The 26752-nt window shown below is 31.6% G+C and overlaps 1 protein-coding gene across 3 annotated transcripts in view; it reads left to right on the top strand.

The window, feature by feature from the left end:
- Positions 1-26752, top strand: part of LOC110995908 (semaphorin-2A) — a 188954-nt gene that overhangs the window by 69605 nt on the left and 92597 nt on the right. For 2 of the 3 annotated variants that reach the window (XM_022263310.2, XM_022263311.2), the window contains exon 2: positions 1496-1738. The exons of the other annotated variant lie outside the window; for it this stretch is intronic. In XM_022263310.2, the coding sequence (XP_022119002.1) occupies positions 1534-1738 (205 nt within the window). In that variant the 5' untranslated portion in view covers positions 1496-1533. The remainder of the gene's footprint in view (positions 1-1495; positions 1739-26752) is intronic. 3 annotated transcript variants of the gene reach the window in all.

Raw genomic sequence — 26752 nt, 5'->3', positions numbered from 1 at the left:
GATACATCGTAATCGCACGTCTGTGACACCCTTTCAATATCCCTTTTTTGAAGCTTATCTATTTAATTCATCTCAACACTCTTTCATAGGACCCTGACCGCATTCAAAGATACACATGACGAAGGACCGAAGATTCGGGTTAAATTTACCAGAAGACATTTATTTATTGAATACTCGTGATTATAATCTCTTTGAGAAGATGGATTACTGATACGCTTAAGATGAGATGTAATGAATTGGAAAATGTGAATTTCAACTGATAAGTCGTTATAAGTGTGTCCCACTTTTCAACGAATGGTTATGTATTTTGATACATAACTCATTTAACAACAAATATTATAAAAATACGTTTTTTTTTATTTAAAGACTAATTCTAAAACTCGCAACGCATTCGCTGGCCCACACTGTATCACTGAACGTGACATTACCCCTGTTAAATAAAAAAAAAACTACTTTTTTTCATCTTTAAAATGCTTTCGACAACACAATGCCAACAGACATTATCATAATGATATTTTAAACCATTAACTATCCCTGGCTTTTTTACGAAGTTGCACAAAAGGGCGTACTGTGGTTTTTTTATTCTATTATTTTATTTATTGGTTACAGAATTGGATATTTGCGTTCGCGTGATCGCTCAGTATAAATCACAGCCAATAAATAACAGTTTACGTTTATATTGTTTGGCATCGGTATTATTGGATTTACCAGTTATCTGGGTATATCATTGATTATTTGATTAATATTTCGATTATAAACTCTAAATTGGTATTTTAATGTGTAATTTTTATTTTAATTATAATTAAAGCATATTTCATTTCCAAATCCTTTATTGATATCTCTAGTAGTATTGTTAATATTTTCTTATAGCTATATTTTAGTAGTAAAATGTGAGGTGTCTGTGAATGGACTTCTTCTGTCCACTGATGACCTGATGACTCATTCAAGATGGCTATATTTTTGAAAATGGTCTGCCAGTCTGTTCATGTTATTTGTAACTTAAGACATATATAATGTTTTTAATTATTAATATTAAAAGTACAGAGAACACAAATTCACTAAGGGGTTTAACAGAGTTAAAGATTAAAATAAAACAAACAGAAAGAAACAAAATAATAATCTAAGAATACTATTCTAAGTATATTTTGAGTCGATACCAAGATTAGGTTATGTAAAAATATTTTGACACGTCAAACTTATTGGGATAAGACATCTCAATTGTTCGTTTTTGATTAAATTGTTTTCGTATGTAGAAATGAAGGAAAATGTAACAAATTAAACAACTCTTTCCTACAAAATATTTAACTCATGGAAACATGGCACGAACATATTTTTAAATATCTTTTGTTGTAAAAATCATAGCCGTCGCATATCTTGCTGTCATGTTTAGGCCTACACTTACCGCTTTGATGCAAATACTAACTTCCAACATTAAAAAATTACATATTAACACAATATAAAATATGTCGGAGATTTATTAGTATTTCTTCTACAGGTTCGATGATGTTATAGTGTCATAGTGCAGTGTTGTGAATGTGTCATTTAGTACGGACTATGGGGGCTATTTCCCTTACTGTTAGATGGCTGGCCGTAGTGCTCATCGGCGCTGAGTGGCAGGTCCATTCCCAGCTTATACAGCCTACATCAGAAATTGAGAGTTCTTATAATTATTACTATGAACAGCCGTGTTGTACTGGACCAGTGACTAAGAGCAAATATCACGTGAGACACAGAAGAGGTGAGTCATTTTTTGGAATCGTATAAACCGTTTTATATAATTTTATTGCATCTGATTAAGTTTATGTACCTATTAAGTACATGATTCGTATAATAATTATATTATTAAATAATCTCAATAACTAATAATAATAATGCTCATAATACATTGTCTATCATTCGCGTTATTGGAAGCTAAAAAATTTAAAAACCATTTCTGGGAATCATCTTTCAAGATCCTCGCACACAAACAAGTATTTGTATCAATTTGTGTGTGTACTACGTGTGTGTGCGTGACTACTACATCCACCCTTTACACCTTATTCAACGCATTCAAGGGTATCATGAAAAGAGACAGATGTATATTTTCGTTTGGGTGTGGCGAGACAAAATAATTCTTTTGTTTCATTGCCCTCACCTATAAATTCCGGGTGGCGTTATAGTAGCAATTTCATATACATGATATCCTAATTAATTACCTGATAAAATATATTTGGATATTTTCTATTAAGTAAACACTATTTTATTCATTTCAAGCACTAAAAATAATAAAAATCATTTGCGGCAAGTTTCGATTGTGTCTAACATTCATTTATAATCTTTAAGCTCAATATAAGTAGGTATTTAAAAATAGTTGCGCCTGAATTCTATTATATTGAGTAGGTTCTTAATAACAACGCCATCGACTGTTACGACTATCGCTTTTTACGACCAAACAATGAGTGTGGTAAAAACTATAAGCCTCTTTTTGACAGACAGATATAACATTTATTACTAACAAATAACACACACATAAGCACACAAAATGCCAATAATAAATAATTTAGCTTCAAGTGCATACTTACATTTCGTTTACGCTTTTAATAATTTACTTAAATAAGTTTAGTAAATTAACTAAACATCAAACTATAGTGTCGCATTTAACCAGTATTAACTATCGTTTCTCTTAGTCGTGCATTGAAACAATTCACTTACAGCATATTAAATGCGCTCGAATAATTATACCTTGTTCTCTATGAAAATACACTAATTATAGCTTTACTAAGCATTGGTTATGAATCAGTATGAAATAGACGATAATTTCTAGTTGATAAATAGACGCAAATAAGTTATGCCCCAAGGGGTTACGGGTTTACAAAACAAAAGCATCCAAATAATATATTCTGTCTGTGTTGTCAGTCAGTCGAAAAGTCTATGGCCTCCGATTTCGTAAGTTTGGGTGCTATTTAGTAAATACGTCCTATAGAAAGACCCTTTTTTCTTTTATTGATCAGTGTCGCTTAGAAACTGGTATGACGATTTTAGTTCTTGTACTTGTCAGTTTACTCACTAAAAGGTAAATTTTTACCCTAAGTCTTGCGTTACTGTATATACGAAGAAATAAAGCAAGGTATATACAATTTCAATTAACACAGCTCTACATATATTTTACACTAGCTGGCCCCGCGAATCTAGTTTCGCCTTAGTCAAATCAAAATACCTTTATTCAGTTTAGATGCGTCTTAGCATGCTTAATGTCAAAAACGTTTGCAAAATTCGTGAAAGAACAATAACTACCAGGCGGCCTTGTTCTGAGAAGAACGGGCAAGAAACCCAGCGAGTTTTACCCATTCTTACATTTTTTTAAAGGAAAATATAATTTTTCAATTTGCGTACGTTTCTAGTATCTGCCCTCATAGAAACTGTTTTCTAGGAGAAAACCTTAGTACTAAATACAACAATTTTTTTCTCTCCTTAAAAACCTTCCTCTGAGTTGAAGCAATAAAAAAAAAACTTCGAGTTTTTCCGTTAGCAACATATTTGCGATTTTTATTTATACATAGATTCGCAGCTGTTTATATATAGTAAATTTAAATCTGATCCTTTGAATGCAAAGCTGTGAACTTGGGGAGTTGGGTTCAGTTGAAACGTCATCGAAAGTGTCAATCACCGAGGTTTTGGAATAGCAAAACCGATTATCGGGCATATTAAGTCTGTTATTGTTATCGACAGGGCCCCGACCAGCGGACCGTGAAGTAGATTAGGGACATCATATTATGCCGTACTTTTGGCGTCAGCTGCACGCATCGCATGCATCAGGGCTTTTTGCAGAAGATTCTTAGAAATGTTTTGTTGTTTGGTGAGGAAATTTGAATTTGGAATTTGCGTTCAACTCAATTTAAATCACACATTGACATGACACGTGACATTTAAATTGAGTGATATCCTGAATGTGGTAAGAAAATATTTTAAGTACTTCATAGAGTGTTGGCCTTGTGGCATCAGCGTGCGATCGTTAGAGGTCGTGGTTCGATCCCAGGCTGTATCGATAGATTTTCCGTCTTTATATGCGAATTTAACACTTGAATGGTAAAAGAAAACATCGTAAGTAAACCTGCATGTCTTAAACCCAGCATTTCATTTACAAAACGCTGACCTACGTTCCTTTTAGAAAAAACAAATGAACTCGAAACAGATACATAAATGTGAGGCCTAAGTCTAAAAGCTACTGTTTCAACTAAAGAACTATTCTCTCCTTTCGCAATGTAATTACTCTTTTCTTCTAATAGTTAAACCACACACACCAGTTAATCATACGAAATTAGTTTAGACGAAAATTTTAATATACAAGACATAGCTGTTGTTAATACTTAGCATATTTAATATTATACGTACACAATTTATCAAACGTACCTAGTATTTTAAGATAAGTTCTATCATTAGCAAGGAAAATGTTTCAGCAAGTTCCCGACAACCGGACATTACCCTAGTTGAATAGCGTTTAATGAATGGCTCATACATTAACCACTATGCACTATTGCTGACCAAAACATGTTCCCTAATAGCACTCTATCGCTGGTAATGTGCTCTTCGAAATTTGAATATAAAAATATCCTGAGTGATTGCGATTCATGAATCGCTCAATTTGTGTGAAAAGATGAAATAATCCAAAAATTCTTTTTTTAAACTCATGTAAACATGTTCACTGTATAAGCATGAACGTGCAAATACCTTTCATTCACCAGATCGTTCATCATTCTTTCATCTTATCCTGACTAGAAACAAATTTGCCATATGTCCCAGTACTTTGTAAAGTACGCGCAAATCCCCGTACAAAGCCAAAGGAGTTATACCTGCAAGCAGGCCACATGTGGACCTCATCTGTAGTCTGTGGAAAGACTTAGAAAGAAGCAGGTGAACCATAAACGGGACACAATTTGTACTTTTAAATCGTCTCGTCTAGTCAATATACCATGTAATATGTCAAAATGTATATAAAAACATAATTCAAATTTTATTTAATAAGACGGCCTTTTCATACCTAAGAGACGGTTTTTAGTATTGTTTTATATATAAAATATATCATTATATTCTATGACTTCAGTATCATATAATGTATTTCAACTCTCTTTGAATTCTTCGCAATTTTAACAGCGGATTTCGCGGATTAAATAGTACTACGCCGAATTTGTATATATTCGGTAGTGGGCCGATCGGTTTTAAAGAAAGCATTGTTTCGCTGCGAATTTTTATTTTCTGCTTAACAAAAATTTTCTGGTATTTTTACTGTATTTTTATTTTAACTTGTATGTATTTTCAGTGTATTTTATTGTACTTACCATTAATGTTAACCTAAATTGTCATACATTTTAGATAAAATAGTTTATAACATATACCATAGATTAAGTCCTACTATGTATTATATAGTAAACTTTAATAAAATAATTTAACTCAAGAGGGAAAATATAAAAATCAAATGTTTCATAGGTATTTTTACATTACCTACGTTTTAGGTTCTTTTGTGAATAAATACTTGAATTGTATTCCAAATTTGAAAAAAAACTTGGCTTTTACGAAACTGATTCGTAAGTTTAACAAAATAGGTTCGTTAGTGCCGTGGCGAATATGCACGCTAGTTGCAAGTAAACAGTGTCATAGAAACTTAAAAACGCACTCAGCCTGGCGGAGTGTAATAAACTACTAAGGGGTGGGGTAAGGGACTTTTAGAAGCGCTTGACCACTGGTTGCACTTATAAAAAGCATTACACTTTAATATACTAAATTTACGATTTGAATTACTCTTGCACACATCTCATTTTAATTCTTGATTCTAGTATCATGTGAAGTCAGCTTGTAAGTTGTTAGCGGACATCATCTTGGAGCAGAAACCTATAATTTAATTCACATATAGATCTATATAAAGACTATAATTAGGGTTAAAAATATTCGAGTGATTATTAAACACTCCACTAGCTTACATATAATAAAAGCTCACATTATTATTAGTGATTTTTTTGTAATAAAATTAAATTTATTACAAATATATGGCGCCCAACAAAAGTACACTTCAATCGAGCTTTTTAACGGATTTGTCATAGAAAACAAAATATATTTAATATGATAGTGTTCATAAATAAAAAATCTTTTTACGGCCATTATATTTGCTGCCAGAGTGACATTACGTATTTCGGATAACACAAAACATTTTGTTCAAAATTTGGTCACGTAAACAAGAAAGGGTGGCCTATATTGTCTGGGAAGCATGCGACTGCCCATTGTATTCTCACGAGAACAAAGGCCTACCGTCGTCAACTGCTGGTACTAATCGGTATTTGCAAGTGATCACCAGAATTTTATCTTAAAATTCGCTTCAGTGATCACGCACTCTCAAAATCCAATATATGAAGTATACATTTGGAATAATAATAATAAATCGTATATGTGGTGGTACAATGGTTCAATAAGCCATAAAATATTCATGCAAATATCATATTAATTATCATAAGATAAGTTAAGTAATTTATAATTGTTGTAAGCGTATGGTCTAAATTCTCTCCTACACTATAAAATCACATTGCCTTTAAAAAGTTAATCACTTTTCCCTCGAAAGCATTCAATGTTAAATTGAATATCAGCGATAACTATTTCTGTACATATCTTCTTTAATTTCGAAGATCGTCAAACAATTTCTTCCATACTTGGGTGAGCCTCCAATATCATATTATATTTAGAATTATTTTATATAGCTTTTTCAAAGGTGAACTTTAACACACCCAATAAAGTTTATTAGAGCCACTTTTCAGGTTTCTTTGGCCGTATCTCTAATATAAGAAGAGATCAATGAAACCTCTGTCTAGTTTATGCATAAAATAAATCTTTAAATTCAAAATCATTTATTTATTAAGGTAACACAATGTACACTTATGAACGTGGATAAAGTTATACATATTAAATGCCTATAATTTTACATTTTCATCCTCCTTCCTTTTAGATCCATCCGATTAGAATCAAGGGCGTAGAACGGACGGTAAGAATTGGCAAAATTCTCCGGCACTCTTATTAATCTGCAATTTTTTTTTACAAAATGTTTGTAAGGGGCTGCAATTACACCACGTTCCACATGATATACCTAAGGTAATTAATTGTCCATGACAAAAAATAAAACACAGATTTTTAAATATTATATACTTTCAATAGACAAACTGTAAACGTAAAACGAATATTGCTAATTTACTGCAAATGCGCCGATGAGGTATACAATTTGATTCGCTTAACCAGCGACACAATTGCCGCGAGCGAAATTACGACAAATAACTCTGGCTCATGCGACTTACCATCAGATTAATTAATATAATTATATTCATTAAACATACCCAAACATCGGCGTGTTATTGAATCGCAATTTATTTCATATGAATGTTTAATCTGTTTATAAATAATCAGCGTAATTACAATAATTGGATCTAGCTGAATCATGTTCCTTATATTTAATTTTACAAAATATTTAGGACATCGTAAATGTCTTCTAGTCGAGCGCTTTCTTCGAGTTGACATAAACTAGTGGAGCATGACGTACAGACTAGAGCAGTAACGCAAGTTCGGCTCTGTACATCGAGAGCAAACAATGTATATGGCGAGAGAACGAGGTATTTGCTACCGCGGCTAATAAATGGTCTACCTAGATATTAGATAGCCTAACGCTAACCAACATAAACAGTTTATTAAATAACTACTTTTATATGCATTTGTTGCGCTTCTTAACATTGATGGTTACATACAATCTACCGAACCACAGCGGTTTTCGAATGAAAAATATTATGATTATAATAAATTATTTTGTATTATAAAGAAATTTATAAAAAAAACGTTTCTTTATCGTGTATACACAATAAAAGTGAAGAAATATTATTTATTAAATGAGATTTAAAAGACGTTCACATTTTTAGCGATTTCTTTTAATTTTGTGAAAATAATATATGACACTTAATGTTTTTTTCTCTTTACGTGAATAGAATAAGCATAGAGTAAAAGCATTCGGTGGCAATACTTAATAAACTTATAAGGAAGCATTCGTTTATTTCATCATCCTTCATAACTTCTTTGAGTGCTGTAAGAAGATGTTTAAATTCCAAAATAAATACTTACTGAAGCAAAAGCTTAAATCAAGCAAGAATTCAGTTTTTGGAATGTTTCATCAGATTTGAGTTTCAATCAACTTTGTCTATGAAAATGAAATATGTTTATAGTCAATGTATAAACTACTGTATAAATGTATAATATCCAATCATTAGACACTTGAAAATCAATTATTTCGTCCGTATTCTTTAATAATACAGTCAAAATCTGCTATAATGACTTCGGGGCTTCTCATATTTGGTCGTTAAAACCAATAGTCACAACAGTCGATGTCGATGTTATTAAGTACCTAAGACAATAGAATTCAGCCGGGGCCTTTGATTTTGGTCAATATAACCGGTATTTTGTAAACGATGTCGTCGTAAATGGTTTTGGTAACAAAGGTTAAGTGTAACAGATACAAAATAAAATCAATACCATTTTCTACTGCATGTCACGAAAGTTGACCAGATAAATTAGATAAGACCTCGTTGTTAGCTGTTACAATGAAAACCGTCATTAGTCAATTCGTTATACAAAGACAATATTATTTAAAATACTGCCAGAACTCATTTAGTTCAGAGCCTCAGATTTGTTGCCTCTGTTTCTTGGTAATTTTTAATAGTCCGTCAAAATTTTGGACTTAGCTATTATACAGTTTTAATTATACTGAAAACGCGAACATATATTCAAATAAGCTACAGTTGCAGTAGAAGCCTGGAAGTATTAAAAAATATCGTTCCAACATTATATGTTACCTTAGTATGTTAATAGTCCCATATCAAGCGACGAAATTTACATATAGGTAACATTCTAAAGTAGTACATTTTCGTTTTAATCCAGACTGTCTTACTAAAACGGACAATGTATTTTACATTTTACTCAACGTACTAGAAATTTGCATTGTTAATTCTATTTTATTTTAAAAAGAGCACTGTTTTTGAGCGAGTATGTTAATAAAATTTGTCATAAAACCTAGAATACACTTTCTATTTTAGATTCTGTTTTAATTAAGTAATTACAATTAAAAATATTATCTTACATTAAAAATAATTAAATACAATTAGTTGCTTTGTGATTTTTCATATCTTGTTTATATATAAACATGTTATATAATCTAAAAATTATCGATTTTATTCAATAATTGTGAGAGATTTATTTTTGTGTGTTATGTGGTGTAAAAATTCTAAAAACACTCTGCTATTAGTGAGACAGTATCCACGAAAAGACCCATCTGAAATCGATTTCAAACTTCGCATTTAAATCAGATCGCTTAGTTCATTTGACTCTACCAAAGAGAAATCCCAAACCCTTTACTGTTCACACTCCCGTACAAAGAAACACGCGGTCTTTCGATCAATAGTACAGTCTATTCGAATGCAATCCTCACGTCAAAGGTAATTCGATACCCGGCCTGGATCGCGCTTTTTGTTTTGGCACTTATATGCCTTTAGTTTATTTTCTCTGTAACTCTACACGACGCCGGTCGCGTTACTATTGACACGTCCAACCAAAACATTTAACCGATCAAATAAATCGAATTATTGAAAGCGAAAGCCGCACACGGGAATTTCAAATCATTGATTCATGCTCCTCGCAATGTCACCTAGTATGTACAGGTTTAGGAACAGGTAATGAGGGAGTTAAAATATTGTATGCGAGAGTCAATAAACAATAATAATCAAAAATCATTATATATATTTATAAACATGAATAAAAAAGAAATATACATTAAATGCTTCTAATTTTACATTTACTGCAAGTTCTCAAATTAAGGGCGTAAAACGGAAGAGAAGAACTGACAATGAACTCTCCGCCACTCATTTTAATTGAAAGTTGTTTTTTTTGTTTTACACACCGTTTTTAAGGAGGTACAATCATTACACCATGTTCTACTTGACATTTTAAGTAATAAATAATATAAATTAAAAACAAAGTCTTAGCTTGTCAAAGATCTTCTATCAGCAGGAGGCATGGAGAAATAGGAGCATACACTTACAATACAATACAATCTCGTTTGAACAACACGCAAAGATGTTATAGTCGAAATAACTTACATCACCGCATACACGAATTCAAGTATACAATAACGACCAGTTAAATACATTTTAAACAATTAGTACAATTATTTATTAATAATAAAACTTTATGCATGACAGAACTACGGTGGTCACAAAATTGATCCAATGCTACCACACTAGCTGACCGGTAGCATTTATGTTTAATTTAAAGTTATAAAAACAACTGAAAAAAGGACACAATAGAGGTTTAGAACTCAACGTGTATTAATTAACGTTGCAAGCGTTTAACAAAATCCCATTTCTTTTATACCTATGTTTGACTGTATTAACGAACCGATATAAATCGAATACCATAAACCTTGGAATTAACGATTGACATCGGTTTTATAAATTAACCAAATGATGCCAATTTCCCTAATGACATTGTAAAAGGCAAGCTAACGGTTTTCGTATAACGCGAGTTAAACATCGATTTTAACGCTGCAGTGCGATTGGCGTATTCGATTCTGATAGCACAAAATAATTGATAGCACTTTGTCTCGAAATTAATTATAGATTGTCTCAGCCAGGTGCGCCGTAAGGCAGATCCTTGTCTAAATTATTTAAAGTTTACAAATTGCTACTTTAACAGAAATTTTGGCAAACCTAATTAAACTTTAGGCAACTTGTAATAACTCTGTCTTTTAAATTCAAATATAACTTTTATATTGAAAGCTTTTCGTTTATTATACCACCGTATTGTTTAAAGTTCTATGGTAGTTCCGAAAAGGTTTTAACAAGGCTATGGTGATAACTTCATGTTGATAGGTTTTTTCTTTAATATGATAGGGGTGCAAACGATCCTGCGGGACGCCCAAAAAGGCAGTCGTCGAAGCCCATAGACACACATTTTTAGACTAAACTGACACGAGTGAAAAATAATAATACACTTTACAGACGAAACACAAAAAAACAATGATACAAAATAAAAAATATGTACAATAAACTAACTACTTAACTAACTGTAGGAACTAACATACGTTACTATATACATTAGATGTCATACGTCAGTTAGGTCTGTCTATTTCCTAACAAACTTTTCCTTCCATATAACCAAGTGTTTATTCTGATCGAATAAAACATAGATGTTACAGTTAAGTTATAAGCACCTCATACGTGTAGTTATTTTTTATATTGAAAGCTTTTTGATTTAAAAATCGATCGTATAGTTCCGAAAAGCTTTTTAACAGAGCTAAAGCCACCACGACCGAACAGAAGTAAAATACGATTAAATAATCTGCGCTTACTCAGTCAAGAAGAGTCTGTGTAAGCCTTCTTTCTATCTTAAAAAAAATCAGTAACGCTACTGATTTTTTTTTTAATCAGTAGCGTCACTGATTTTTATGCAACCTCATAGGACCTCAGATATCTGCATCTGTTTCCTCGTTATTTGTTCTTCTCATTGGCAAGTACGTGAACTGCCTTGTGTGTCTGTCATCTACCGTCGACTTTTTGGGGGAAGGCACCAATCGGTTTCTTCGCGATGTATTCCTTCCCCGGACGGGCGAGTGTTAAAAGGCGCACATAGACAGAAAGTCCATTGGTGCAGAGTCGAACCTACAACCTCCGAGATAACTACTCAATGTCAAAAATAAGTAAAATCAATTAACTGTCCGACCTTAACATTAAATATGAACATGCAACGCCCGCATTTTTTCGCGTAACAGTTGTATCAATAATCGATCAGAAATTCCTTATTAAATTAGCCCCTCGAATAGCGAATACCCGTCATTGGTCCTAAATTATATTACTTTATTGTTATTTTTTTTCCCTCGTTTTGTAATTGGCTTGGGAGCAACTATAAACTGCGTTAGTGATATTGCTTTGGCTATGAAAGACCGATCTTTTATTGTATTTCACATTGCCTGCCCAATGTCTCAATTATTCCTTTAACATAAATGGATTAAGGGTGCAAATATTTTGTATTTCGATTTACTGATAATTTACAAAAAATAATTTATTAAATTTATATGGGAACATGAGGCGTCTACAATAGAGACTCCATTGCGCTTGGTCTTTGGAGTCATATTTTACCTATCTCCAAGTATTTCCAGTATTTCTTTGCCTCATCTGCTGTACGTGGCCAGGTTTGCTTGGGCCGGCCATACTTCCGCTTTCCTTGCGGTTTTCAATCTAGCGGCTGCTTCAAGATATTTGGACTGTATGGCCTGTCAATTTCCACTTGCATCGCTTCACCTGCTGCATAATTAGGGTATATATTGGTCATTCTACGCAATATGTGAAGCAAAATTGTGGAAATAACAATTTCACTTCCTACTAAATTCATATGATAGATTTATTCTAAACATAATATCTCGCACTTTAATCAAAACGTTTCTAAGAAGCCTCGCTTTGGACAGACCAGAAAACATTCATTGATACTTTTGAAGTCATACTTCTTTTGGTGCGATGGAGAAAAATGATGAGGGTGTATTTTTACAATACGCGCGCACACCAACACCTAAATTCGACATCGTAAACTTAGGTCTAGGTGACATGGAAATCGATAACTACGTTCAAGTTGTATATTCTAGTATTTATATTTAGAACACGTGTTTCGTAACAGTACAATTAAACAGTGTGAATAAATAAATATTATTTTGGTGTTTTTAAATCAATTTAATATACGACGGTGATAGTATTTACTAATAATTTATTTATTTAAATAAAATCTTTTTGATTAATTTTAATATTTATCGTAAATCACTTCTGCAGTTAAGTTACTTTTCTATCCATACGCCAAAGAAGTATAACTTCTAACGCGTAACATACACTCTTTTTTTTACTACTTAATAAGCTTTAGATGTAACCCGAAATAATTATACCAATCGCTTCGTCAACTGTCCTCTTAATTTCATCCTTCGTCATAATAAATCATTTCTAAAACCTCTCGGCTCCTCAATTAAACAATATAGACTAGATGTCTGCGTTGGACAGCGATTACAAGTACGCACTAGTGATACGTGCGAACGTACAAACCAGTCGAGGGCCCTTACCTCCACTCGATAATCGAATCGCAAATCGCAATCGGCATCGGTTATCCAATCGAATAGGGGCACAATTCGACCCTCGAGTTATTTGTGTTAGTGATATCCGTTACCTGGTTCATGTTTAGATGTTATTTAAATTACTGTTTTATAGATATTTTGCTAACCTTTCAAATGTATGTAAAATAACGAAATATATAAGACTATATAATTGTCTCTCTCTATATAATAATATCTAAATAATTATTATCTCTGAGCAATGTTGGCTTAGTGGCTTTGACGTGTGACTCTCGTTCGTGACGTGTTCGTAGGTTCGATCGCTTTTGAACTAATAGACTCGATCGATATCTGTCGTTCCACAACAGAGCTTTTCTTCAGGCAAATTCTGCCGCGCACCACAACTATACAAACCAGTAGCCCACTTAACTGTTTTCTAACCAATTCGAATTAGATAAGAAAGGAGCATACCAAATTTTAAAAGGCCAGCTACGCATCCGCGTGCTCTTTGACATTGAGTGTCACTTAACAACAGAGGAGCCTCCTGCCTTTGCTATTATTCTATAAAAACATTTAACCACTTTCGTATGTTATTTCTTAAATTCCTGAATCTATATATTTATATAGATAACTTAAACGAATAGCAATATTAACGCAAGGTATATTCGCAAAACAAAACACGATAAATAGTTGTTAAAGCAGTTAGGAATGTGGTTAGCGGCCGACAGATTGTTTAGATAATCGCGTGAGATCCAATTGGCTTGAACATCGCATTAACACGATCGCAGCTGACGTTGTTAAAGCCTCTGGTGACCTTTGACCTTTAGTATTACTAATTTTATTATAACAATAACCAATATAGGAACTAAACAAACTTCAAAATAGACATAGATAATAAATTAAGTATATTTATACAACATGTTAACACCACGAAAGGGAAGTTTGAAAAGGACAAAATTATTGAATTAGTGTATGTAAACGTTAGTCTTAAGTGCTCAACTGTGTAAAAAATAGTACACAAAAACAGAGTGTCTTCCTTTTAATAGACTGTAAGTTAAATATCTTTTTTAGTAAATTAGGTTAGACTTATATTACTTATAAGTTATAGGACTGATCGTCATTTTTAAATGATGTCTTGGTACAGACTGTTTTAAAAAAAAACATTTTCTACATTTCATACTAGTAATATAAGCTTAACATATACAACATTATTTTTAATACTATGTAGTGCAGTATGTATTCTTCCGGTGCTACATAATAAAACGGATAGTAAATACATTATTGGCGTGTACCTATAATATTTTTTTATAGGAATCATAGAACCTTAGGTTCCGAGACATACAGGCAATGAAAGAATGTTATTAAATAAAATTATTTATATTAATTAATTTATTAGTAATCTTACAGCTAACATACATATTATTAAACAAAATGCGTAGATAATACACAAAGACAAAATTAATAAACATAAGTAATATTTCAAAGAAAAAACTAATTATATTTAATTAAAGATAAAAGTCAAAATCGTCCCGCCTCTTCAAATACATATTTCCTCACATTCTCTTTGGTGAGGTGGAAACTGAACATCTTCCTAATTAATGTCATAGTTTAACATTTTAGAGCATAGTTTAATTTTGAAAATATTATTTTAGGATCAAGGAAAATTTTATCCTGAAGATTATTAAAAATCAAACAAGCAATGTACCGTTCGCATGAAACAATTTACAAGTAGCAAAAGAAGCCTTTTAAATATAATTCCCGCATGTTAATGTAATTGGATGAGTAAGTCATTTTGCTGAATTACAAACACAAAAGAACCTTTACATCAACCAAACGCTTATCCAAGATTAATAAATATAATTTCCTAATTCCTTCCTGTTCCCAACCCACAGTCAATTACAAAGCTTAAGAAATATCTTTGGTTATTATCTTGGTATTTAAAAGCAATCCTTTAAGCCTAAGACTCCAATACAAAAAAATATTTTTAAGAGCGGATTGTAAGCCCGAATATTTTAGTTATTCTGTTAATAGCGAAATCCGTCTTTAAGCTCGGACTTGAGGAAAGACTTTCACTGTTAACAGTTTCATGATTAATGACTGGAAACTCTTTGATGGGTTTTTAATTAGAGTTAAAACGGGGTACGGCGTACAGAAGGTTGCGGCGTTTCATACGGGGGTGCGGTTTAAAATTTGCAACGCTAAATTATATCTAGTCCTTTCGCATTGGATTTCGGATTACAGAGGTCTAAAGTTCAGATACGTCCAAAAAGATAAAATAGGAATCAATCCATTGTCAGCCTAAAACTAAAAGCAATGTTTAGTTTCATTTGTTAACGCTAAAAAAGTTCTAAATAATTTGTTAAATCATTTTGGGTGGGGGCAAAATAAAATGCCCTTACAATGGATCCCATAAGTGTTATGAAGTTTAAAATCCCAGTTTCAAAAATTATTAAGCTCTATTGAAATCAATTTATATTGACTGGCCAAAAAGAAAGTCTCGACTTATAAAAAACTAAGATAAAATGGAATTTTTTTGAATATTGCTCCCCAAACTCATCTATAAACACTCTTATTAATAAAAAATAAGTTATAAACCCTTCATTGAAACTTTATAAATGATTTTTAAAAACAAACTTTCATTGTCCTTTGAAATATCGCTTTGTGGTCGCTAACATTTACTTACATTATAGAATTTCTCATTTTGAATCACTGGTCCCCTAGGCGCCTATTTGATATTTCTATTCTTCAATTCCGATTAATATTCAATATGAACAGCCTATTTGAATGATTGTTTCTGCACGGATCTGTTTCGGCTTTGTTTTACCGGCATTCAATTCGAGAAACAAATGTTTAATTTGTTATGAAATATTAACCTTTAGCTTTGGATTAATAGTCGCTTCCATTATGGTAATGAAATTGTACCCAAAAGGCAATTTGGTTTTACTAGTAATATTATGCTGAATAATTCCAATATAAAATACTTTAACTGGCATTAATGTTTATTATTACACGAATTAAAAATGTTTTATTGAGCTTTAGCATACATCAATTAAATATCTATAAATATCTCTGTTTGTGCATGAATGTCAAAAAATTTTGATGAACAATTTTTATTCAATTAAATATTAGTACAACTAAAAAGTTTTACATGTCTAATGCATCACAATATTGTCAATAAATAAATATTATGTCAGAAACACAATGAAATTACTCCATAGCTCTAAAGTGTCCACTGCTATCCGCTAAGCTTTAAAGATATCAATAAAAGCCTATTGTATGTTATTCTATGAACACTAATAATAGAATATACAGACAATACTTAACTGTGCATTTCCTATGAGCACCTTGACTGTTCTTAAATTAACATACTATATTTGAAAATAAACAGTGAAAAGTGGCGTTAGAACGCTTGGTTATATTATTGTTTCTAATAAGCAAGTAGTTACTTGCTAACTTTTACAATTTTTTTCTTCATATTAAGTAGTATATTCTTATTATTTTTGCAACTGAGGCTCAAACTAGCTGCTGTGTTCTCTGGCAGAATTACTAGCGGTGTAGAAAACTCTTCTCCTCAATGTTAGCAGTTGTAATAAATGTAATGTTTATGATGTATGTATATACCATTCTGATAAACGAAGCTGTGTCTGGGTAATCAGAAATGCTCCACTAATCAATTTATTTTTATAATCACATTATATTATATTTTTTTATTGTACCAATGTATTAGTGTGCGTAGCGTCGGAAAGCATTTCTTAATAAATATGTACAAGCCCTTAAACAATCCAAAGACGCATAATAACGTTATTAAAGAATGTAAAACAAACGAGGCCCTTGAAGCGCCTGCCGTTTTTACAAAGTCACGAATTTCAGCGGGGTTGCCATCGGAAAAATTCCTAAATTACCCCGAATGTTGGCACGTCGAAAACAATGACTTGCACGAACACAGCTAAGCAGCACTCTAAGCAATTAGGATAAACAAAATATTTTTATGTTGACTGTAGCGTCTCGCAATTTTGAGACCTCTATTCTACGTATATATTGTTATTTAATTATAGTATTAAGTTACGTGAATCGCTAACGTATTATTACATTTAATGGATTTTATATGAAGATGCAATTCACATACTTCATTTAAAAACAATTAAACAAAAATTTGTGTGGGACGTTCTTCTTGAATCGCGTTTTCTATTGGGTGCATAGCTGTCTTCGACAGGCTTTAGGTCTACAGGCCTGTAAGGACCATAACAGACTCGGTTCAGCGAGAAAGGGATTGGTTCTCGGTGCTGCATCTTCCACTTCATCATCTTCTTCGGTCATCAAAAGTGCTGTTACAAGTTATAGATAAAATCTAAAAAAAGTAAATTTCAGCACGAACCGAATTTTAAAAGCATGAGAGTAACGCAGGTCAATAATCAAATAAATAATAATATAAGTAAAACATTCACCTAAAAAGTAGACAAGACTTTAATGTTGTAATTCTTTGTGAGGCATTATTCACACAAAGTTATAATTTCCTCCTAATCCTCTTGATGTATTGTTTTCGTATTTTAAGAACTCATAAATTACATCATGAGATGCAAATAACTTGGAAACTGGAGGAAATTTATTGCAGGTGCCAGTTAAATATTCGTAAATTATTTTTAATTCCTAGGAGCGGTTTAGAGATATTCTTATAAATGAAATTGCTTAAAATTCATGATTTAAAGAAAAAAATATACTTATAAAAACTTATAGTATCCAAAATTATTATTTTCTACTTGAGGTGGTATTGAGTTTCAGAGTGCCTAGAGTCGAGTCACACATCTATCTTTCTCTGCCCTGTGGCTTTTGGTACAGTGTATCCGGAAATGCATTTATACCTTAAATTAAGTACTAAGTATTGTATTGTGTTCAGAGTAATTAAGTATGTTCCGACTTGTTCCAAAACAAGTCAAAATCCTTCACAAATATTCATATTGTATTTTCTATACAAATATTATAAACAGTATATATTTATCTAGTATGTTTGTAACGAATTGGCTCAAAAAGTACTGGACCGATTTGAAAAATTATTTTACCAATTTAATGTTACATTATCAGTGATCATGTTTATGTGTGTAGTGATTTTGGCTAGTTTACATAAAAAAGAATATACCTATTAACATGTCTACACAAAATAAGTAACTTATTAAGATAATTCAATTAGGATTCACCTAGGCATTCTTTATTCCTTCATTACTCAGCATTAATTTCCTTTCTATAGACATTCCTTATGACTTGCCAGTCAGATATTAATAGAGCTCGAATAATAGTTTGGGAATAAATGAAGTCAGTGTAGATCGACTCTCATTTGTTTGTAACTCATGAGCTTTATATTAAAGATAAATAAGCGTTGTTAAACATGGTTACGTTCGAGAACTCATTTTATCTAGTATTACTAAATAAAATAAAAATAGCCTGCATTAGAGTACTACATAAGAATGATTACATAAGTCCACAACCTCCGTTGGAGTGGAGGCATCCTCCAAATACTTCTATTTTTCCAATTCTTCCCCACTCAAAATCAAACTCAAATCATTTATTCCAATTTGACCTAAAATGTCACTTTTGAACGTTAAATAAAATTTAAAAATGATTCTAATGGATTCCAAAAGATGAAGAAGAATGGGCAAGAAACTCCACACATACTCTTTTAAGATATGTTTTACAATATTTTGTATACATTATATTATTATATGTGAAGACAATGTACTACTAAAATAGGCACAAAGTATTACTTACAAATTAAGCAATGGATCGGTCAATTATTGTATTGTTAGTATACATGTTCTTCACATATTTACATACATTGAAATAAATATATAGGGACCATTGGTCAAACCTTCCTAATGTTGACAGCTGTAAATAGTTGACTAAATATCCAAGAAACAGAAATTATGCCTGCTAACTTAAACAACAAACTATTAGTTAAAGCGAAACTTAACTAACGAGTAACACAAACAAAACGCTTCATAATTCCCCTATTTACAGCTAAAGAATAACAAAACAGCAATTAAACTCACATTAACACATAAAATATGTATTGGCGTTGCAATTTGCCTAAGCTGAGCAAATATTTTCCTTCACACAAATTCCCGGAGTCCTGGAGTAAGTTTGGGACTAACAATAGTTACCCACGCAACAAAGTAAGTTCGGTCCAGACCCTGTCCATTTGTTTTGTGTTCGGTATTTCTCACTCTATTTCCGATGCACTTTAATTATTTCACTTCGAGACCTCACTTGTATTTACAACAGATGGAATGTTTGTCAGTTCTGATAGAAAATTGTTGCTTCGATGTGAGACTGTAATTTTCAGCTCAGATTTATTTTATTTATTCATACTTCGTTGGACCTCTCGTAAGCTTCCTTAATCTTAAGCTTACCTTAACCTTTATTTTGCGAACTCGGTATATTTATAGTACCGAGTTTATATATCCTTCGAGCAGTTATGCCTTTAAAAAAGCATCCCAAATTATTCATTTTTTTCAAAGAAACTGTGGTATATACATGGATCTAACACGGCTGTGGGTACCTGAAGGTTATAGATCACTGACGTGCAATTCTTTCAAGGGGAAGGTGATTAAATTTGTAAAGGCAAATTGTTATTTTAACATGAAAGAATATCTAGATTATAAGTTTAATACAGATATTAAATACCTAAGTTAACTTCGCCTATTTTTGTTATACATGACATTATAAAATAAGATGACATTTGCATGCCTATTTATATGTGGCGGATTTTTGTAATTTATGTACTAATTGTACCACTTTTCTAGCAAATAACCAATTTGATTTCATTTGAACAACATAATAAAAATCACAAAATTAATAGAAAGGCAACTGGCGGCCTTATCGAGCGTTCTCTTCCAGGCAACCACTGTTGAAAAATATAAATGTATTGATATATATATATAAACAATCTAAACAAAAAAATCTAAACTAAAAAATATATGTAAAAAAGGTTTAACATTGAAATTCAGCTAAAGTTAAAAACCATTGCGAAACGGTAAACACTCAAATGTAATTCGAAGGAAGATTCGCTTCCACGTACGGGCCCAAGGTGATTTATCTGAGGGTATGAGGCGTGAAGCAAATGAACTGCTCGCATTCCAAGATATACGGTGGCATTCCCTAACTACACCGCTGTGATGTCGGTCTTATATCAAGACGATAATAAGATCCTTACACCGCACATTCTTAGTAGAAAATTCAGTTTAATCTTCAAAATCGTGTCAAATGTCGTATGAGTCATCAATATCAACACACAACTATTAATTAGGCAAACTTTAGATTATTGTTTATCAACATTTACACGACAGAAACCAATTTACTGACGCAGCAGAAGTCCTGAACATGCGCCAACAAATCAGAATGTACTTGCGTAAATTGAAATTCGAATTTCGAGAGCTAATACTTGCGGTTAACAAGTTATAGTCGAATCTCGGCTGTCATCGCCGACCAGCGATTAGTCAAGCTAAGTGCTACTCCTTTTTTTCCACAACCCGTCGGGAACTGTAATTTATGCGACTTTACGAAATTCGCAATCGGTTGAAACCGAAGGTTTATTTATGGGTACCGAGTTAACTCAGAAACTTTCACGTTGCAGTTGAAACTAACCTTTTTGGTTTAGTTCTATTTTCAAATAGATGCAGTCCAAAAATAAGGAAGCGGAAATGAATATATTCAAGAGGAGTATTTTTATTTATCTACTTATACATATTTGAATCTTAGGGAACTATATTGAACTGTATAAACATTTAGCTTATTTGTGAAACCTAAGTTTTTAGGATCATTTGGCTCTTGATTACGGTATTTTTGTGCATTGATAAACTCACAATTTGCTTTTTCATCAGATTAAATTTATTGTATTACATATAACGTATTATAATATTAAAACAAAAACAAATTATAGGGTACACTATTAAGTATTAATACAAAAATAACATAGTACTGCTAACATAAATTAATATAACAAAAAACAATAACTTACCATAAAATATATAATTAAAAGAAGTCTCTTTAGGCAAGGTTCCGAAGATACTGGCAGCGTCCCCTCGAAGATAGAAATATCGATAAATGTTATCAATATTTAACAACGCAATTCGATAATAAAATAAAACATGTCAAACAGTACCTAAAGTAAAGCAGAAACTTCCAACTCAGTTAAGGCGTACATGACTTGAGTATTTGAGTAAACATCTTAAACTATGTCCTCGCTTACACAAACTTAATATAAAAAGTCAACAAGCCGAAGTGACAAGCACAAAATATATAAAAGAAAATTGCAAGGTATCCTTTCTGTCCGTTTACATTGCTTATTGACAGCCAATCCTTAACAGTATACAAACATCAAGTTGGCCAAGCTGTGATTGCGAGGGAGGAAGTCAAACTTGAGCCTTTGATCAGCTCCTGATTTTTATAAGCCCCAAATACTGATTTAATTAATGATTCGTAGTTTGTTTATTGCAAAGAACATTCTTAATTTGAATTGCAAATTACATAATAATACCGATATAGACTTATTGTACAAATAGAGTGTTTAATTTTCCTGGATTCCTGGTGAAAGACTTTCCATAATGAAAAGGCAACGACCAACACTTATATACATATGTGTAGTAAGTCTCTCTGTATAGATGCAATCAGTGACTGGTGGTCACTTGGTGAGATAAATATAAAAAATGTTCTATTCTATTGAGGCTTTTATGAGTGTTTTGTATTAAAAAATACGTAAGCAAATTATAAATTATCCTATGGGCATTGTGATTTCTGTTAAAAAATACTTAATGGTCAACTATAGAATGCAGTGGACTCTACGTGCGCTGGGATGGTGAAGAAAATTCTTGAAAAGACCACCAAACTCTAAACCCAAAGAGTTGACAGCGTGTGTCAAGAAGGCTGTCACCAACTTGCTTATTGATAAATGATCACAAAATATATGTGAAGCGCCACTGGTTTTGTAAACTATAGAATTGTGTTTAATTTCAATTGTAATTTATTTATTCATAAGTTCTAATACAATATATATAAAACTATACAAAAAAATATGACAACACACATGTGTAATATTAATTATATTAGAACATAAACAAGCTAGCAAGGGAAACAATTAACAAGCAACCACAAAATAAAAATTAATAATAATAACTAAAACTAAATCGAAACTTTAACCTCATTATGATAAAGTTACAATAAGTTTTCATCAATGTTAGTAATGGCGCAAACGAGCTGGTGTGGTCTCTGGCAGAATGACCAACGCTGTGAAACATTCTGCTCCTCAGAATAATGATGAGCCAGGGCCAATTACAACAGCACACACTTATTACACACTTAAAACGTACCGCGTACTTTAAAAAATAGTGTCTTTTTATTTCTTTGATTATTGATATTTTGTGTATTCCTGTGTGTGTATTTTGTTAGTAATAAATGTTATGTGTATGTCTAATGAAGTATTAACAGCGAGATAGTCTATTCACTGGACAATTAAAAGCAGCAGATAAGTGTGCCCTAGGTTCGTATAGAAGACTAGTTAGTTCTACTAACTCTAGGATTACAAATAAAGGAACATTTTATAAACTGTCTCGTTACAACGTTTTAAAGTGTATTTACAATTATTGTTATTTTAAAAACGGCTAGTATTGTTTCGTTTGAGTTGATCCACATAATATTGTAAAGTAGATTAAGCCTTATCTAGTTCGCATAAACGCCTGTAATTTATGTAATAGAGAAAGAATGTAAATTGTTACTTATTCGTTTCCGCTTTTCGCCGCTTCGTTTTGAAGTTATTTTTCATTTTTCTGCTAAAACAATCATTAAAGTCGTGTTGTTGGTACGTTATTGTAAGTCGGCACGCAAGTTTAATATTCTTCAAGAAATAAAATACATTTTGCAGTAGCGAATTATTTAGTTTACGTGGTATAAAATATCTACTAAATACTGATAAACGTATATGCTTTAATCAGTTAAATAATCTTGTGTCGTAACTTGCACACTGTTTGAGGTTTTTACAAGCAATGAACCTATTGTTTTATAATTATATGGACCTAAAATCCGAAAGCTTTTATGACAGCTATACTTAGCTTACATACTTTTCAGGTTCAAATTTAATAACGTGGAATAAGTGATACCTTGATGATCTTATGTTAGAAAATAAACGTATTTTTTTATACTTACATATTTCGGTACGGATTAGAATACTTACTTAAAAAAAATTACAAAAACTATATAGGTTGTAAATTGACAATCTATTGTGACAAGATCCTAAAACAACATTTTAGAAATGATTTCCTTTAGTCTAGTTAAAATCATTGTATGGGTTAAAGAGCTTCGCAAATAGATAATATTCTACAAATGACGGAGCCATAGACAATGTCGTCGCAGCACTTGCTTCCGCCCTTTGATTTATAACGGACGGCCATAGTATTGAGAGTTTCGTAGAAGGTATTGAGAATAAGTATATTATAGCGAACGTTTTCGACTTCCATTCATAAGATCTCTAATTTTTTTACCAGTACGGTAAATGTGTTTCTAAGTAATATTTAGCTGTCTGTACTGGCGTTGTCGCCCAGTCATTTTAGACATTAAGTAACAACGATTTTTTTAGTTTTTAAGTTTTAATTTTTATTTCATTCATATATTTAATCAATATGAAACAGAAAACATATGTACAAGTAAGTACAAAGAAAACTGAAATATAATAAATATTTCATTTCATATAAGTACCAGAAACAAAAGACAATTAAAACTTAATATTTCAAAGAAAACACTTAATCGTTACTGTAATTGCCTCTTTAAATATTTCCTCACATCCTCTTTGGTGAAGTGGAAATAAGGTTTTTAATACAGTTATGTCTATATAAAGTCTGTGGCTAGATTTGCAAGATTGCAACTTAGAAATACGGTTTTTGTAAGACTGTAAGTAGTCTTGCATGACTGATTTATCAAAATAACTATTTGATACATTTTTGTAGATATTAAGAATCTGTTATTTACAAACAATTCTTCCCTTTATTAAATCGTTGTAACCTTTGAGTGATATTTTTATAAGGGGTCATATCGCCCCGCAGGAGTATTTTATTACATCTTGTAATTGTAATGTCCTGATTCAGCGAAAAAATATTAATAACAACTTTCCTTTTATGTCATTAAAATTATTAAATCAGTGCTAGTTTTTAGAGGAAATTTGTTCTATTAAGATATATATTTAAGCGTAACACGGAGAACTATGACAATTACTTTAAAAGTTCGCTATGTTCCAACAACTCCGTAGTTTAGGCATAAAGTAGTGACAAACTAACCTACATTTGAATGTAAATTTAATTAGGGTTACGAAAGGGCTATTCAGGCGTTGTATTCTTCGCATTATTTAAATTGCAAATACATTTTGAAAATCATACATTATACAATTGACTTGTAATATACAATATAAATATGATTTTGAGATTTCTCAAAAGCTCTTGGTTACATCTAACTGTTGCAAGAAGTAAACTTATGCATTTATGTCATCAAATTTACTTATTAACAACGAAATCGTTTTGTACCTATTAAAATTTGTAACTGTTACATTAAAATACTTAAATAAATGTAAAAGTCTACTTCTTGCAACAGCTAACAGAATTTCTCGCTATTACATTTATTAATATATTTAAAAGGTGATAGAGGTCAAAAATAAAATAAGGAACCTTAACATTGCGTATTTTACTTCAGTGTATACGTGTGCATTATCATTGTAATGGAAAGGAAACACCACGAATTCCCCTTTCTTGAAAGCTCATTTGGTTTTAAAAATGGCGGCTCAATATAGGCATAGTTTTCCCCGAATCTTAAGTGATACTTGATATATAAAATCCGGGGCTTAGATCCTCCCACCTCTCAGGGGCAACAATTAAAACAATAAGTGCGTAGGGAGAGAAGGGTGTGCCTACTGAGTGGAAATGATGTCTCCAATGTACTATCGCAGAATCGGTGTATCGATCATAATAATATTCAAATTTAAAGTACTTAGTTTTAATTTTATTTAAATTAAAATTTTATAGTATTCAACCTTTTTATACAGGTGCTTCTAATAAATTTATAGTAATTCAATTCTAAGCGCTCAATATGATTTTTATGCATTGAAAACCACTAAAATACTTACACATAATTTTTAATGATATAAATAATTATTTTAATCATTAATTCGAGTATTTTATAGATATTTTAAAACACGTAATTTGTTAATCATATCCTACGAATAATAAGATGCACTGTTTTATATAAGATGAGCCATACTTATATCTATGTCTACTAAGTTTTTTGACATATAAGTAGTATACACGATCATATTTTTAGTAACCCTTTTTTCACTAGAAGGTACATAGGTTTTATTAGTTTATTCAATAGATTAAAAGATTAAATATGTATTAGTAAATCATAATTTACGATTGTTTGAACACATATAATATGTTATAAGTTTTAAAGTTATAAAAAAAAAAATAGGTAAATTGGTTTTAGAAATGTAATTTAAATCAACTGGCAGTTCCTAAATTTAGGGCGTGACGCGGAAGAGAACTGGCATGAAAGTCTTAACCATTATACAGAATTCATATTTATTGGTTTGTCGGCCTTCGTGTAAATGTTGGCAGGTCGACACAAGTGAATTATTTAAATCTAAATTATGTACTAATAATATGGTAATGTCATTGATGAAATCTATTGTCGATTATGTAAAATAGATAGGTATTTAATGCAATTAGCCGTTAGAGAATTAGCAAATATATTTATTCGACCAAGGAAATAAGAGGGCTGGAAATACCCACTTCTACAAAACTACCTACTAATTCCCGTTTTGGTGTTGTAAATTCACTTAAAATTTAAATATTATTTATCTTAAACATTTTAGCTATGTAATAAGAAAGCAATCGTAGGAAAACTTAAGTGATTTCTATTCATTCATTAAACCAATACTAAAATTAGGTAACTGGAAAACATAGTTAATCTAAACAATATGTCATAACTTTCACAGAAATTAACTGGTTTTAATTTTTCTATTATCCTAGTTAAATGAATCATGTAAGTGTCCTTTTGGTAATCACAATATAACGATTCTAATAAGACGAAAAAAATACCAAGAAGGAGTCCTTAGAACCACTTTCAAGCCATTAATACGTTTCTCGAAAGTAATTAAAAATCTTTTATATATTAAGTTGAAGCACTTTGACTGCGGCTGTTGGGCCGGTCGGATTACATGTCGGGGTACGTTGACAACACATTGCACTTATGTACCTCACTCTAAAACAATAGATGCAATGTATGTAAAACGAAGGGGTGTCGACATCTCATGACCCAACGGTGTGGAAGAAAGCCGTATGCGTTTTTCAAAATGGCCGCTTGTCAGATTGACGCGCGAACCAATAAACAAGATGGCGGATTGTTTAAAAAATGTTGCCCATTGTTATATTTAAATTTCACGTATTATTGCACTTTAAATTTTTTTATTCACAATAAATATAAGACATGTGCATTTACCGTAATATTATGTAAGCACCAAATGGCCGTTTGTATCGCTAACAATCCTTCAACGATACCAATTTAGAAAAAGGCATTTGCATTAAATGCTTTCTG

This window comes from Pieris rapae, chromosome 13 (assembly GCF_905147795.1).
Source record: "Pieris rapae chromosome 13, ilPieRapa1.1, whole genome shotgun sequence".
NCBI classification, from domain to species: domain Eukaryota; kingdom Metazoa; phylum Arthropoda; class Insecta; order Lepidoptera; family Pieridae; genus Pieris; species Pieris rapae.
Note: the sequence above shows the minus strand (reverse complement) of the source record. Positions and strands in the feature narration are given on the sequence as shown.